The 12,549-nt window shown below is 39.7% G+C and overlaps 1 protein-coding gene across 2 annotated transcripts in view; it reads left to right on the forward strand.

The window, feature by feature from the left end:
• Nucleotides 1–12,549, forward strand: part of EPHA3 (EPH receptor A3) — a 230,746-nt gene that overhangs the window by 203,491 nt on the left and 14,706 nt on the right. For both annotated transcript variants that reach the window (XM_065853481.2, XM_065853471.2), the window contains exons 14-15: nucleotides 5,800–5,949; nucleotides 7,849–8,042. In XM_065853481.2, the coding sequence (XP_065709553.1) occupies nucleotides 5,800–5,949; nucleotides 7,849–8,042 (344 nt within the window). The remainder of the gene's footprint in view (nucleotides 1–5,799; nucleotides 5,950–7,848; nucleotides 8,043–12,549) is intronic.

Consider the following 12,549-nt stretch of genomic DNA (forward strand, 5'->3'; position numbering starts at 1 on the left):
CATCTTTTCTGTGTACCAGTGAGATATCTCCTGAGCTGTCTTCATGTAATGAAATATGTCAGGCTTTTACCTTCAGGTTTTCCTGCAAAGTTCCTTCAATAATTCTGTTAGAATCCATTTTTCTTGATTCTTCTCTCCCCAGGCCTGTGGCTTAGGTGCCTGTGGCAGTCACCCTGTAACAGATTATAAATCAGAATACTGGAATGTGTTATGAAGGCCTGGAAACAGCTCCATTGTGCTGGAGTGCCAGACGTGCAAGAAATAAATTGAGGAGTTCATTGGTTTTAGATGAATTATGCTGAACAGGCGAATACTGTAGGTAACACAGCTCCACCTAGAGCAGATAAAACCTTCAGTTACTGCTGGCTCACTAATTTCAAACCCCAAGCGTGGTTCTCTTACCTGTACTGCAGTAGCAAACTCCTACAATTCCTAATACCAATGCTTGTTTTCTACTCAAATTCAGGGAGCTTATATGGTTTCCTGATGAGCGTACTCTTAAAGGAAGACCATGACAAAAATATATAAAACCTGTGTCTACCTTCAAAAAATAATCAGTAAATATATTACCAACAGCTAGTGATGCATACACATGTAGATTTCTCTTTATAAACCTGTATCAAATAGATTTGGGCAAACCTTTTTCCTAGGCATATCTGTAATGATTTTTCATTTAACAAGTTTGTCTTACATGTTCAGTCCTGATAGTACTAATTTTGAAGGGTAGGAGCCCACTGGTACCAGCCAGTAATATTGGGGTTTCAGATTTTCCAGTGGAGGATAAGCAACAGAGATAGCAGATAAAGATTAATTTGCATGAAATCCTAATGGAAATAACATACATCATATTAAAAAAAAAAAAAAGCTAGGGTTTCTTAGCACATCATAGCAGTTTACAGAGCAGGTATCATTAAATTCATCTTAAATATTGGGAGACTGGGGAAAGTGGGTAAAAAAAAACCAAAACCAAACAAGAGACGAGTAAAGAAACACATATGGGAGCTTAGTTTTTCTAGCTCCAACCCTATTGTCTAGAAGAAAGTGTTTGGTTTAATTTATGTGAAGGTAAATTATGTAAGACATCTTTGATCCTGACAAAGGATATTGCAAAGAATATCCTGATTTCTGGTAAAGCAGAAAATTGAAGAAGTGACGTGTGTTCAAATGAGGTGTGTATTTCTCAAAAATGATGGAAGTGTGCCCAGGTGGCCAAAAAGGCCAACAGTATCCTGGCTTGTATCAGGAATAGTGTGGCCAGCAGGACTAGAGAAGTGATTGTGCCCCTGTACTCAGTACTGGTGAGGCCCCACCTTGAATCCTGTGTTCAGTTTTGGGCCCCTCATCATAAGGACATTAGGGTGCTGGAGAGAGTTCAGAGGAGGGCCATGAAGCTGGTGAGGGGTCTGAAGCACAAGTCTGATGAGGAGCAGCTGAGGGAACCGGGGCTGTTTAGCCTGGAGAAAAGGAGGCTGAGGGGAGACCTTATCGCTCTCTACAGCTACCTGAAAGGAGGTTGTAGCATGGAGGGTGTTGGTCTCTTCTCCCAAGTAGCAAGTGATAGGATGAGAGGAAATGGCCTCAAGTTGTGCCACTGAAAGTTTAGATTAGATATAAGGAAAATTGTCCTCAGGGTAAGGGCTGCGAAACGGTGGAAGAGACTGCCCAGGGAAGTGGTGGAGTCACCATCCCTGGAGGTGTTTAAAAGCCCTTTAGATGAGGGACATGGCTTAGTGCTAGAGTTAGGTTATGGTTGGACTCGATCCTGAGGTTCTCTTCCCACCAAAATGATTTTATGATACTGTGATTCTATGAAAAGGGAATTTCTAATCCTGAGTGATCATGGTTTTTCTAATTTCAAAATAGACTATTTGAATTACAGCCAGCCTCATAATTTTCAAAGGTAATAGCAATAGAAAACTCTGCATTTAGCTTGATACAACTCTTCAGATTTTCTCCGTACATTGCTGTTGTGTTAAAATGCTTATTTGTCTAAAAAATGTCTACCAGAACCTTTTTTTTTCTGTTCTTGCTCTTTAATTATTCAAAAAACAAATCAACAAAGTCTCCTCTAAAATACAGAGATAGTATTGACATTTTTGTTACAAACTGGGGAGCACAATAGCAAAATTACAGTGGCAGTTGATTGCTTTTTTAGCTAAATTTTCATACTCTCCTTATTTTACTCTTATTTATGGTAATGCTACAGGTATCTGTAGACTCATATAGAGTTACTGCTGAGACTTAGCAAAGAAAATTTATTTTCTTGTAATGGAATCCAGGGTTGATGTATCTTCATTTTTCACTAAAACAAACGAAGCTAGAAGAACTTTGTTTCATTGAATTTATAATCTTTCTTGCCCTGCAATAAAGCAGTCCTAAAATGTTAAGAGACTAATTATTGTCATTTTTTGTAAATGTGTTTCTCCAGTTGTGCAAATTACCTTTTTTTTTTGTAAGATTATAAAGGTAAAGACTTTCTGTCACATATATTTCCTGTACTTGCCTAAAGCAGTCATGTTCTAGCCATAAGCAAAGTTTTCTGTGTGACATCTGGCAATTTTTTCTTTGGGGTTCAGCAAGAAGGGCTTCATTTTTGTGTCTTAGCATGAAATTGAAAAAGTGAACCTGAAGCCACTCATGGAAATTCTGATTTTTTTAGAGAATAAGTTTCTGAAAACTCCAAAATTATACAGAACCAGTCATTATACTGATACATGAACACCAACATAACTACTCTGCTTCGAGGGCTTTCTGATGTGGCATGTCACAGGTGTGTGTTTTGCCATCCCTCTATTCAAAATGTAGCTGAAGCAATTGCTGGAGAGTGAGACCCAGCCTGGCTACATCGCCAGGAGCCCACTGGCAACACGTAGCTCTTTATCTTGCTTTTTTCAAATCAGGTGGCATGGTATCTTTCCAAGCAGTGTTGATGCTGGGTGTCCAGGCACAAGGAGAGGGATGAGCAGAGGCTTGGGGCTTGTCTGAGGTGGCAGTGCTACCAAGGAAGCAGCCAGGATCAACAAGGAACTGTCAGAAGCAGCAAGGATCAACAGTTCCCTCTTTCATGTCTCCACCTGGCCAGGAATTTGAAAGATTTTGTCTTGAACAGAATGCCAGTGTTGGTCTGGCCTGTTCCATGCTGGACACATTCACCCATGGAAGTGCTGGCACAGAGATGGAGCTCAGAAGCCCCTGCCAGCTATAAGGAATAGTGGTGGCCTCTTGCATCTGGGCTCCAGGAGCCCCACAAGCTGCTTATTCCAGATGTTGTCCACTGTTGGGTTTGATCTGTAAAAGTTCTTTGCAATTCAAGTCTCTGGTTGTGTAGAGGCAGTTTTCTCCTGCCAGTTGAGATGGGCTGGGTTGGGTGGTCACCCTGTGGGCAGGTCTGTGCTGGGAGGGCTGGCATCCTGGGCATGTAGCCTGGGGTTCCCCTTGAATGCTCCACTGTGCCATCAACATCCAGGCACCTTGGCCTTGCACCTGAGCTGCAAGTCTGCTCAGTTTTGTGGGTGACTTCTGAGCCTGTGAGGTAAGTGAGAGATGTTTGATTTGGAAGCTCTTTCTGTTCATGGTGGTGGGGATTTGTTTGTGTAAATTTAGGGTATGGCTTTTCCCCGGTATTGACATTCTTTATTGGAAAACAAAGTCCACTCTGCTAGTATGCTTAGAAAAAATAGTTGAAAAAGTAGGATTGATTTTTTATCATCCTCACATCTAAAAGTGTAAGTGGATTTGTTGTGAGGACACTAAGACACAGAAGAGTTTTTTTGTTTCTTTGCTGTGACTTGGACTCATTGAGGGACCCCAGATGTTTGTAAAGTGGGTGCTCATATACTATTGTTTCTTGATAGCATATGAGAAAGCCTATCATTTTTATACTCTTGGTACTGTTGCGGAACAGAACTGGGACTTATTAGTAAACCTGTAATTAATAGAAAATAAAATGTACTTTTGGTGACCAAAGGACATCATCTTACAGATTTCCAAGTTTGAGAGAGAGAGATATCAGGCTCTCTAGTCTGGCTTCTGTGATGAAACAGTGGTTTCCAATACTGCTATTTATTTTATATGTCATATTTGTTGGTCCACAAGTAATAAGGAAATTCAGTGTTTACCTAATTTTAAGGGTTGTGTGTGAAATGAAGGTTTGTCTTTTAGTTAAGGCAGGGACTCGACTAAACAGGACAGAAACCATAAAAACTGCATGCCACGATGCATTTCCTCTCCGACCTTTACCAAGCCTCTAAGATCTATCTAGTAACATTTTGGAGGTCTAAATTGTAGACTGATTCAGACCTGCCTGTGTTGCTTATATTTAATCTAATTTGTGCGATATGAGCCATGAAATTGCAGATGCTTAGGCTCCAGTGTATTTAGGGTATATTTAGGCTTTTAATTAGCACTAATGTCCACATTTCTATTGTTAACCAAGCTAGTTAATCTAAAGCTAGTGTGTGTATCACTACTTTCAGTGGAGGTACACTTTATGGAAGTGTAGGCAAAGCATTAATATATTTACATTTTATTTCTTGCTGGTTATTCAGTGGAAATATGAGCACTTCCTTCCCACACAGGTTATTGTGGGGATACGTACATGACTGTAGTATAATGGGCATTTCAGAGGTACCTCAAATAGCTAGTCTAGTGTGAAATCTTCAGAGTGTATCTCTGTACATGTTGTGCATCCCCAAAACTGGAAATGACTTTAAAATCTCACAGTTTTCTGTATTCAAGTACATTCCCTCCAGAATTACCTTAAGTAATAAGTTTTGCACCGCTATCTTTTAGAACCTCTCAATGTGACTCACAAATCAGAGTCTTGCAAACCTCTATCAAAGCTGGCACCATTGGAAATTGTCTTTTTCCTCTAATTCTCATTTTGCAGAAACTCAGCCTGAGGCTGCTGGTGTGCATGTTACTGATTTGACCTATGGCATCAAGTGGCAGCCATAACCAGAGAGAGATGTTCCCCTAAATGTAATATTAATTGTAATGGTAGCATTAATTATTTTCAAGTTTACATGATTTAATGATGGCTTGCTTCTCTTGTGACTGTAAAAGTTGTTTAAGACCACTTCCCCAGATGGCATTTCTGTACTCTTCTCTCTGCACAGATGACCCCATCTGAATCTGCCTTTCTGTGACTGACTCTGACCGCTTTCTCTAGAATAGGAAATTGTGCATATGGTCACACTCAGTGCCTTGTGCAATCAGAAGCTTGGCGTTAATGAAACAGAAACATTGTGGCCCCTCATTTTCCTCAAATATCTTAGAAAACCTGGGGTGAAAACATGGTGAAACTGTGCAGGCTCCACACCAACAGAAAATTCACTTGAAATGGCTTATGAGTAGCCAAGTCCAGCCCTTTTGTGCTATGCAGAAAAAGGGATCTAGGATGCAAATGAGGACCTGATATTAGCTTTTTCATCCTTAATGCTGTATGACTGTCTCACCAGTTCTTGGACATTTTATAACTGAAAATCAAACATACTTATCTTTTATTATTATCTGTGCATATTTTGCTATACATAAATATGCATGTATACATAGGTATATGTATACTATACAATGTATCTATACCTCCGTTTGATTTTGCACAGCAATGTATTTTACTCTTTATAGTGTGCAAGATGCTTTCATTGTAAATGGCATTAACATTTTCCAGATTATACTGGTTTTTACACCAGTATAATAATAACTGAGAATCTCAGAGACTCATTTAAAATAATCAGTCATGCAAAATTATATTCGTTGTCTTACAGTCAAATGAACTGTTTCATTTTGGTCTTCTCCTAGGGGGGCAAGATTCCTATCCGATGGACATCACCAGAAGCCATTGCATATCGGAAGTTCACATCAGCCAGTGACGCATGGAGCTATGGGATTGTTCTCTGGGAGGTGATGTCTTATGGAGAGAGACCATACTGGGAGATGTCCAACCAGGATGTGAGTATACTGTTATCTGAGCTGTGTTCTCAAATAATGGATCAAGCTGTGAAAGGAAGTGAAGCATAATGAAACCAGGTGGCTCTGAGTTTTTGACATTGACATTGAATAAGATGTAGAAATAAAAAATTCTTAATCTCCCTGGCCAGGTAAAAGTTCTAATGAACTTAACAAAAAGCCAGCATCTTTTTGGCAGTGTATTTAGGACCTCTGAAGGAACATATTAGAGAATTTTATCATGCTGGTGGTTTTCTATAGGATAATTCAAACAATTCCACTGCAATGAGGTCATTGCCTTTTACATTCCGTAGCTTATTGTTAGAAAACCCTCCTAAATTTCTGTTGATCCCCTTTGGTTCCACTTGTATAACACTCTGTAGAAGTTTTCTGTAAATGTCAAATACACGGAATAAATGGCTCTTGGCGCTTGTGAAAAAGAGAAGCAAAGCATTTCTACTAAGAGGTTAATGAAACCAAAATACTTCTGGAAGTAATCAATCGATAAAATGAGAAGTAGAGTGATCCGATTAAAAGACTTCCAATACAGGTTTCTTTGCAACATTACTAAACTATCCAAGCCTGCAGTCCAAATGATTGATGGATCATTCCCGGTATTTTTGTAAGAAGCAAAACATTTTCCCAAATAATATTTTTTTTCTGTTCGCTTATTAATCCTAGATTTATTCCATGGGAATAAATAAATCACATTTTCTGAAATGCAGTCACTGACACAAATAGGTTTTTTGAGGGGGTTGGTATATATCATTAACTAGTACTAAATTCAAAAAAGTCAGTAACAGTAAAAAGAGAAAGAAAACTTCCTTTCAAACGAGTACCTCTGTAACGCAAGTCTGTGCAGAAAACTAAGTATTTATTTTAATTAGTCATGAGCAGTTTTTTTATTGTTTGTGGAGTTAATGAATTGCATTATGTATGCTGATATACCACTGGAATGCCTTTAATAATATCACATTCAAAATCAGAAGCGGAAGGGTTAACCTCTTTATCTGCCTCTGCTTCATGACTGCATAAACCACAGACTGTTTTCCTATTCCTCTTCTGACTCAGTGTAGTTTTTTTCTGCTTTTGAATTAACTGATCCAGTTAAAAGGGAAAAGTTAACAGAATTTGGCTTTATAATTTTCTACTTAGAATGCATTTTCATACATTTCTTTTTTAATTCATGGTGCAATAGATGAAGAGAGAGATCAAGAGGTGTTATGCTCTAATAAAAAGGTTGTATTAAAAAGCTTTCTAATAGTGTAAATACTGGGCATTGTTTTTTGTTTGTTTGGGTTTTTTTTTTTCCAATGTAGACAAATGAGAAAAGAACTAGGCCTGCCCTGCCTAGTTGGAAGTGTACTGTTATCCTTGTGGTAAGTTTTAAAAATATTTTTTGGCCTTGTGAGATCAGTTACATCAAATTCTTTCCACAAGACCTTCTGTCTATCAGTTCAGCATCGCCCATGAGAAGGTAGGTTTGTTTTCTGCCAAGTGCAGTGTCCAATGGAGAGTGTGGGAATCAAGTGCTGCTGAGGATGATCAGATGATAGTCAAGACCTTTTGAAGTTTCACATAGTTAAGCAAGCACCTTACTAGCTGTAGCTTTTGTTTATGGATTTAGTTCAATTAAGTGTGAGTTTTACAGATCCTTTCCAGACTCTCACCTTCCTCAAAGTCATATACTGTATCTTAACTCTCCTACAGCCCTTTCTATGTACCTAATTTACAACCTGGTTTACTTTGCAGATAAACCAGAGACATTGCATGGTGAGACAATTAGTGAATAAACACATTTGTTTAAACACAGAATGTCCATGTTAAAGTGGTTCATAGAACTGATAAAAACAAGTAGACTTGAGTGCCTTTAAGTTTTCAAAAACTTTTATCCTTGTGCAGGTGATTAAAGCTGTTGATGAAGGGTACCGCTTGCCGCCTCCCATGGACTGCCCAGCTGCCTTGTATCAGCTGATGCTGGACTGTTGGCAGAAAGACAGAAACAACAGACCCAAGTTTGAGCAGATTGTCAGCATCCTGGATAAGCTGATCCGTAATCCCAGCAGTCTGAAAATAATCACCAATGCAGCGGCAAGGTGACATATTAGATCTTACATTGTGCATAAAGAAATATCTTTGATTTTGTCATCTTTCATAATTAGAATTTGTTTACTTTGTTCAGCTGATTGTTCAACTTCTAACTGTAGCTGTTCACAATCCTGAAGGCTAGAGAATGCTTCCTGACTAGCCTTTCAGAAGGATTTACTATTATTATTATAATTTTTATTATTGCTGTTATTTTTATTAATAATTTGCTATTGTTCATTCAAATGCTGAAAAGCTGTAATGCTATGGTTTTGAATCCCATTGTAAAATTGAGCAGAGGTTTGTGAGAAAAACACAGATGGCAGATTTGGCCATCACATGATCTGCCTTTTCATTCTGACCTTACGTGGTGTTTTAAGTGCTTAGTGTTTCACAGGTTACAGCTAGCCGTGTTCCTGAATATCTTTCTGAATTGCGTCCAGACACATATTCTACACTCTTACACTCCGTTCTCACAAGTCACCTGAACTTTAATCGTATGAGTAGACTTTTTGTTTTCAACACGACTCACAAACTTAAAAATGCACTGATGTTGTCTCTTGGACTATTGCCTTAAGTAGGAATTCATTTCTAACCTGCGCAATATTCCTGATTGTATTAAAAACATTCATTATAATCCTGGCTTTGCAACACACTCTGTAACATCACTATCATGAGATAAGAATTATCTCATTGAGATAGTGTAACTGAAGAGTGGGTTGACACCTAAGGACATAATGAGGATGTGGTGAAATAAGAGCTTTGGTTAAGTAGGGCTTAAGTGAACCAGTTTATATCACGTATACAATGTCATACTCTTACTGAAGTGACCTGAAAAGATGTAAAATTACTTTCATCATGATTGCTAGTACAAAATCTGTCCACAAATCAAGCAGAGTCAGGGAGAAATGCACTCTGCTGCTCCAGACCCAGGTCTCAGAGGATGTTTCAGTGGGCAAAAGACCAGAGTCTGACAGGAGGCAAACTTGAGACAGGAACACAGTGAAACGTTCCTCTCAAACCTTCACTTCTAATGCAGCGTACTTCTTGCCATGGCAATCAAATGGGAAGGCACAGAAGGGAAATGCATCCTGAGATGGAGGCTGGCCATTCTAATTACCTCTTCTTGCCGTTCCAGAGATGTGAGAAATAAAACAGAGATGGGAGGAGGAAGGCAACCATACTAACGGGCTCTGCTTTTAAAAATATATAATGAGAGAAGACTGCTTGCACAGTAATTATATTTCAATAATTTAATTGGTGAGCATTTAAAACACAGTAAACCAACATGCTTATTGAAGCAACCCAAACAAACAAACAAACAAAAGGTTGAAATATAAGCCCAGACTATTTATACGCTGTCTTCTCAGTCAAGCATATTTCTTTTAAACATCTTGCACCCTATTTGGCAAATGATTGCTACAAATAATTATTTTGTAGATATATGTTGTAGCGATCTGGTGAATAGGTGAGTTGGGAGTCATGACTATGTTTTGGTTTGGGGGTTTGATTGCAGAAACCAGTGCTGCATGTTTTGTATTCCAAACAGAGACAATATATCCCATGTTTACTCTCCTTCCAATTAGGGAGGTGAACCACAGCAGAGCTGAAAACAATCTTGACCCATCATTTCCAGTTTACCTATTCACAGCCAGTAAAAGCTGACATTCTCTAACAGAGATGAAATTCAGTCTGAGGGCTGCTCGCACCTGCTGGGTTCTGCGCAGGAGCACCACAGCATGGTATTGATCTCTCCTGTTTCTCTCTTTCTCTCTTTGCCCCTCTTTCATTATATGCTTTATTGGCATGGGCAGCTGAGGCTGCACATCACTACCATGATGCCATGCTCTCTGCTTGTGACACAACATGGGGTAGGAAAGAGGTAACACAGTAGGGGACTTCTCACAGATGCTTTAGGTGAGCGCTCAGTAAAATGTTCCTCGTGATAGGCTGCTGCTTTGGCTTTGAAGTAGACCACATTTGTGAGAAGGAGAACATCAAAGGTGATTTTAATTCCCTCCTTCCCAATTACGTTTTCGCTGCTAGGTCCCTGCACCCTTTGCATTCCCAAGCAGTGCAGTATCTCTCCCTCTCTGCAGCTCCCCACTCCCCAGTGACAGACAGGGGCCTGTGGGGTACAGGTGGTGGGCACATTGACATGGGTGAGCCCAAGCCCTTCCCCTCTGGCAAGGCATTTGTTAAGGTTCAGGAAATGTGTGATCTGTGATCTCTCCATATCATTCTCCTCTTGTCAGTGGAGACCAACCCAGCCTATCCTTAAGCTTGAGTACAACCAGGAATTGGGTATGACAACATGAGAGGTGCTGGGCAATCCTCTCCAGATTTTGAAATCCATGATCGCCCCCACGTAACCTTTGCCAAAACTGACTAACATCAAACTTCAGGCCTGGCTGAAAGGCTCCACACCCCTTTGTGTCCCGCAGAGAGGTACTGCTGGCAGGCAGCACGTGCTCCTTCTGCAGCGGGAGATGATGGTGCTCCTGGCTGGGGACCAAACACTGGAGGTCCATCCAGCATTGCCTTCTGAGAGACTGACAGAGAAAAATGAGAAGCCAGACTTAAAATGGGTTTGGGTCTTGCCGCGGCCTTGCGTGCAGAAATATGTAACGGATACAAAAGCACAGTGAGTCAGGGCAGCTCCTTAGGAAGGACATGCAGAGTCAGATCCCTGCCAGTATCCTTATTCTGCCAGGAGCCGGGGAGGGACAGGCATCGCTGCAGAGGTAAAGCTCTCTGCACTTTAGCCCTGAAGGCTCAAGGGGTTTCATCAGCTCAAATGACTGCTCTTTGTTGTTATTTGAGGCTGTAGTACTCCCGCATCACCTCTCCCATACCCGTAGTAAGCAATTAATCTAAATTATAGAGGTCCCAACTCTCTTTTACCTATGTCTGTGCAGCTACTGGAAGAATGCTAGAGCTTTATGTCCACCATATGCTTGTAGGTGTTCAGAATATACTTGGTCAGGAAAAATGTTTAACCTTACAATGTCTGTTGCAGATGCAAAGCCTGTCTCCCCTTACAGATTTTAGAGCTCATGTTTGTTTAAAATAGTCACAGCGCTGTTGTATCCTATTTAAAAGCACATTGCTGGAGGTGCATGGGATATCCCTGTCCCCTGGTACGTTACTGTTAACTGACTTCAGCTGAAGGATGCGCTTGACTGTACGTCTGATCCCAGTACATAACGCAGGCACGTTTTATACTAATACCTCACAGGAATACAGGAGAGGAGTCAGAGCCTTCTATTCTATATTTCCTTTTCAGTTTTCCATCCCATCTGGCAACTCCATGGCATCTAATATTTTCTTGATACCTGAGGGGATGCTTTTATCCTTATTGATTGTCTCTTTGCAGACCGTTCTATGTGCCTGTGAACTTTAGGTCAACAAAAGCTTTTTGTAACCGCAGCACAGAAAACGTTTCCTTATACATTTCCTGGTGTTTGTTGCGCTTTATCTCTAATTCATGTGAAAATTCCTTTCCCATTCTTTGTAAAGTAGATAGTAGGGCTGATTTTGTCTTAACTGTCAAAATTCACTTTTTAATCATGCGGCCACCTTGAGTTTTTGGTGACAAGACCAGCACTGGCTATGGACCCCGGGGTGTCTTGTGTCTTTTAGGCTGCCTGGAGTAATGTAGCTCTATAAGGGACTGTAGAAATGGAACTTGGTACGCAAAAAGTTGCACAAGTCATGCAGTTTTCTAAAGCATAACCTCATGATATTTTTATTTGATTTATGTCTTGCTGTTCTTTCCTGTTTTCAGAGCATTATGTTCATTTTTATAACAGAGTCCTTAGGTTGTTTGGATATCTTTAGGGTGGAAGTGAGTTCATAGTTCTTCCAGTTTTGATCAGGTTCATTATTTTTCTTCTTGAGGTTATTATTTTTCAGTCCACTGTGTATTACTTCACATTTGTGAACATTTCATGCAGATAAAAAGCAGATGGAAAGTTTTTTAAACTTGAGTAGGAGAGACAGAATCACCTCACCCACCTGCTAACCAGTTGGTCAGGCTGTGGTCTGAGAGGGCTTATTAGTTGTTGTTTCATTTGTCTGGGAAAAAACATGTAACCCAAGAGTCATGCAACTGGAAATACTTTGTACACTCTGCAAATCTTAAGTGGACTCATAACACTTCATTTTCTTAATCTGTTTCTTTTTTTTTCCCACTTATTTATAATTCAGATTTCTTTATTTATAGTTCTGATTCTTATCTTTTCATATATCTATATGATGGTTGTCTCGAGTTACAATGTATATTATCATTTTATGTACATAAATTTTATTTCTACACAGGCATTTGAAAAAATGTATTTAAAACATAGTGTATAATTAGAAATACATTTAAGACATTTCTGTGTCCCAGAGTGAATTAAGCTGTTGCAGGATAGTGTGACCTTGAGGTATAAGGATTCTGATATGGGATTCGGGCAACCTGAGTGTTATGGCAGCTTTCTTACAGTTACTGCGTATGTTCACATCTGTCATGTAGGT

This window comes from Patagioenas fasciata, chromosome 1, assembly GCF_037038585.1.
Source record: "Patagioenas fasciata isolate bPatFas1 chromosome 1, bPatFas1.hap1, whole genome shotgun sequence".
NCBI classification, from domain to species: Eukaryota; Metazoa; Chordata; class Aves; order Columbiformes; family Columbidae; genus Patagioenas; species Patagioenas fasciata.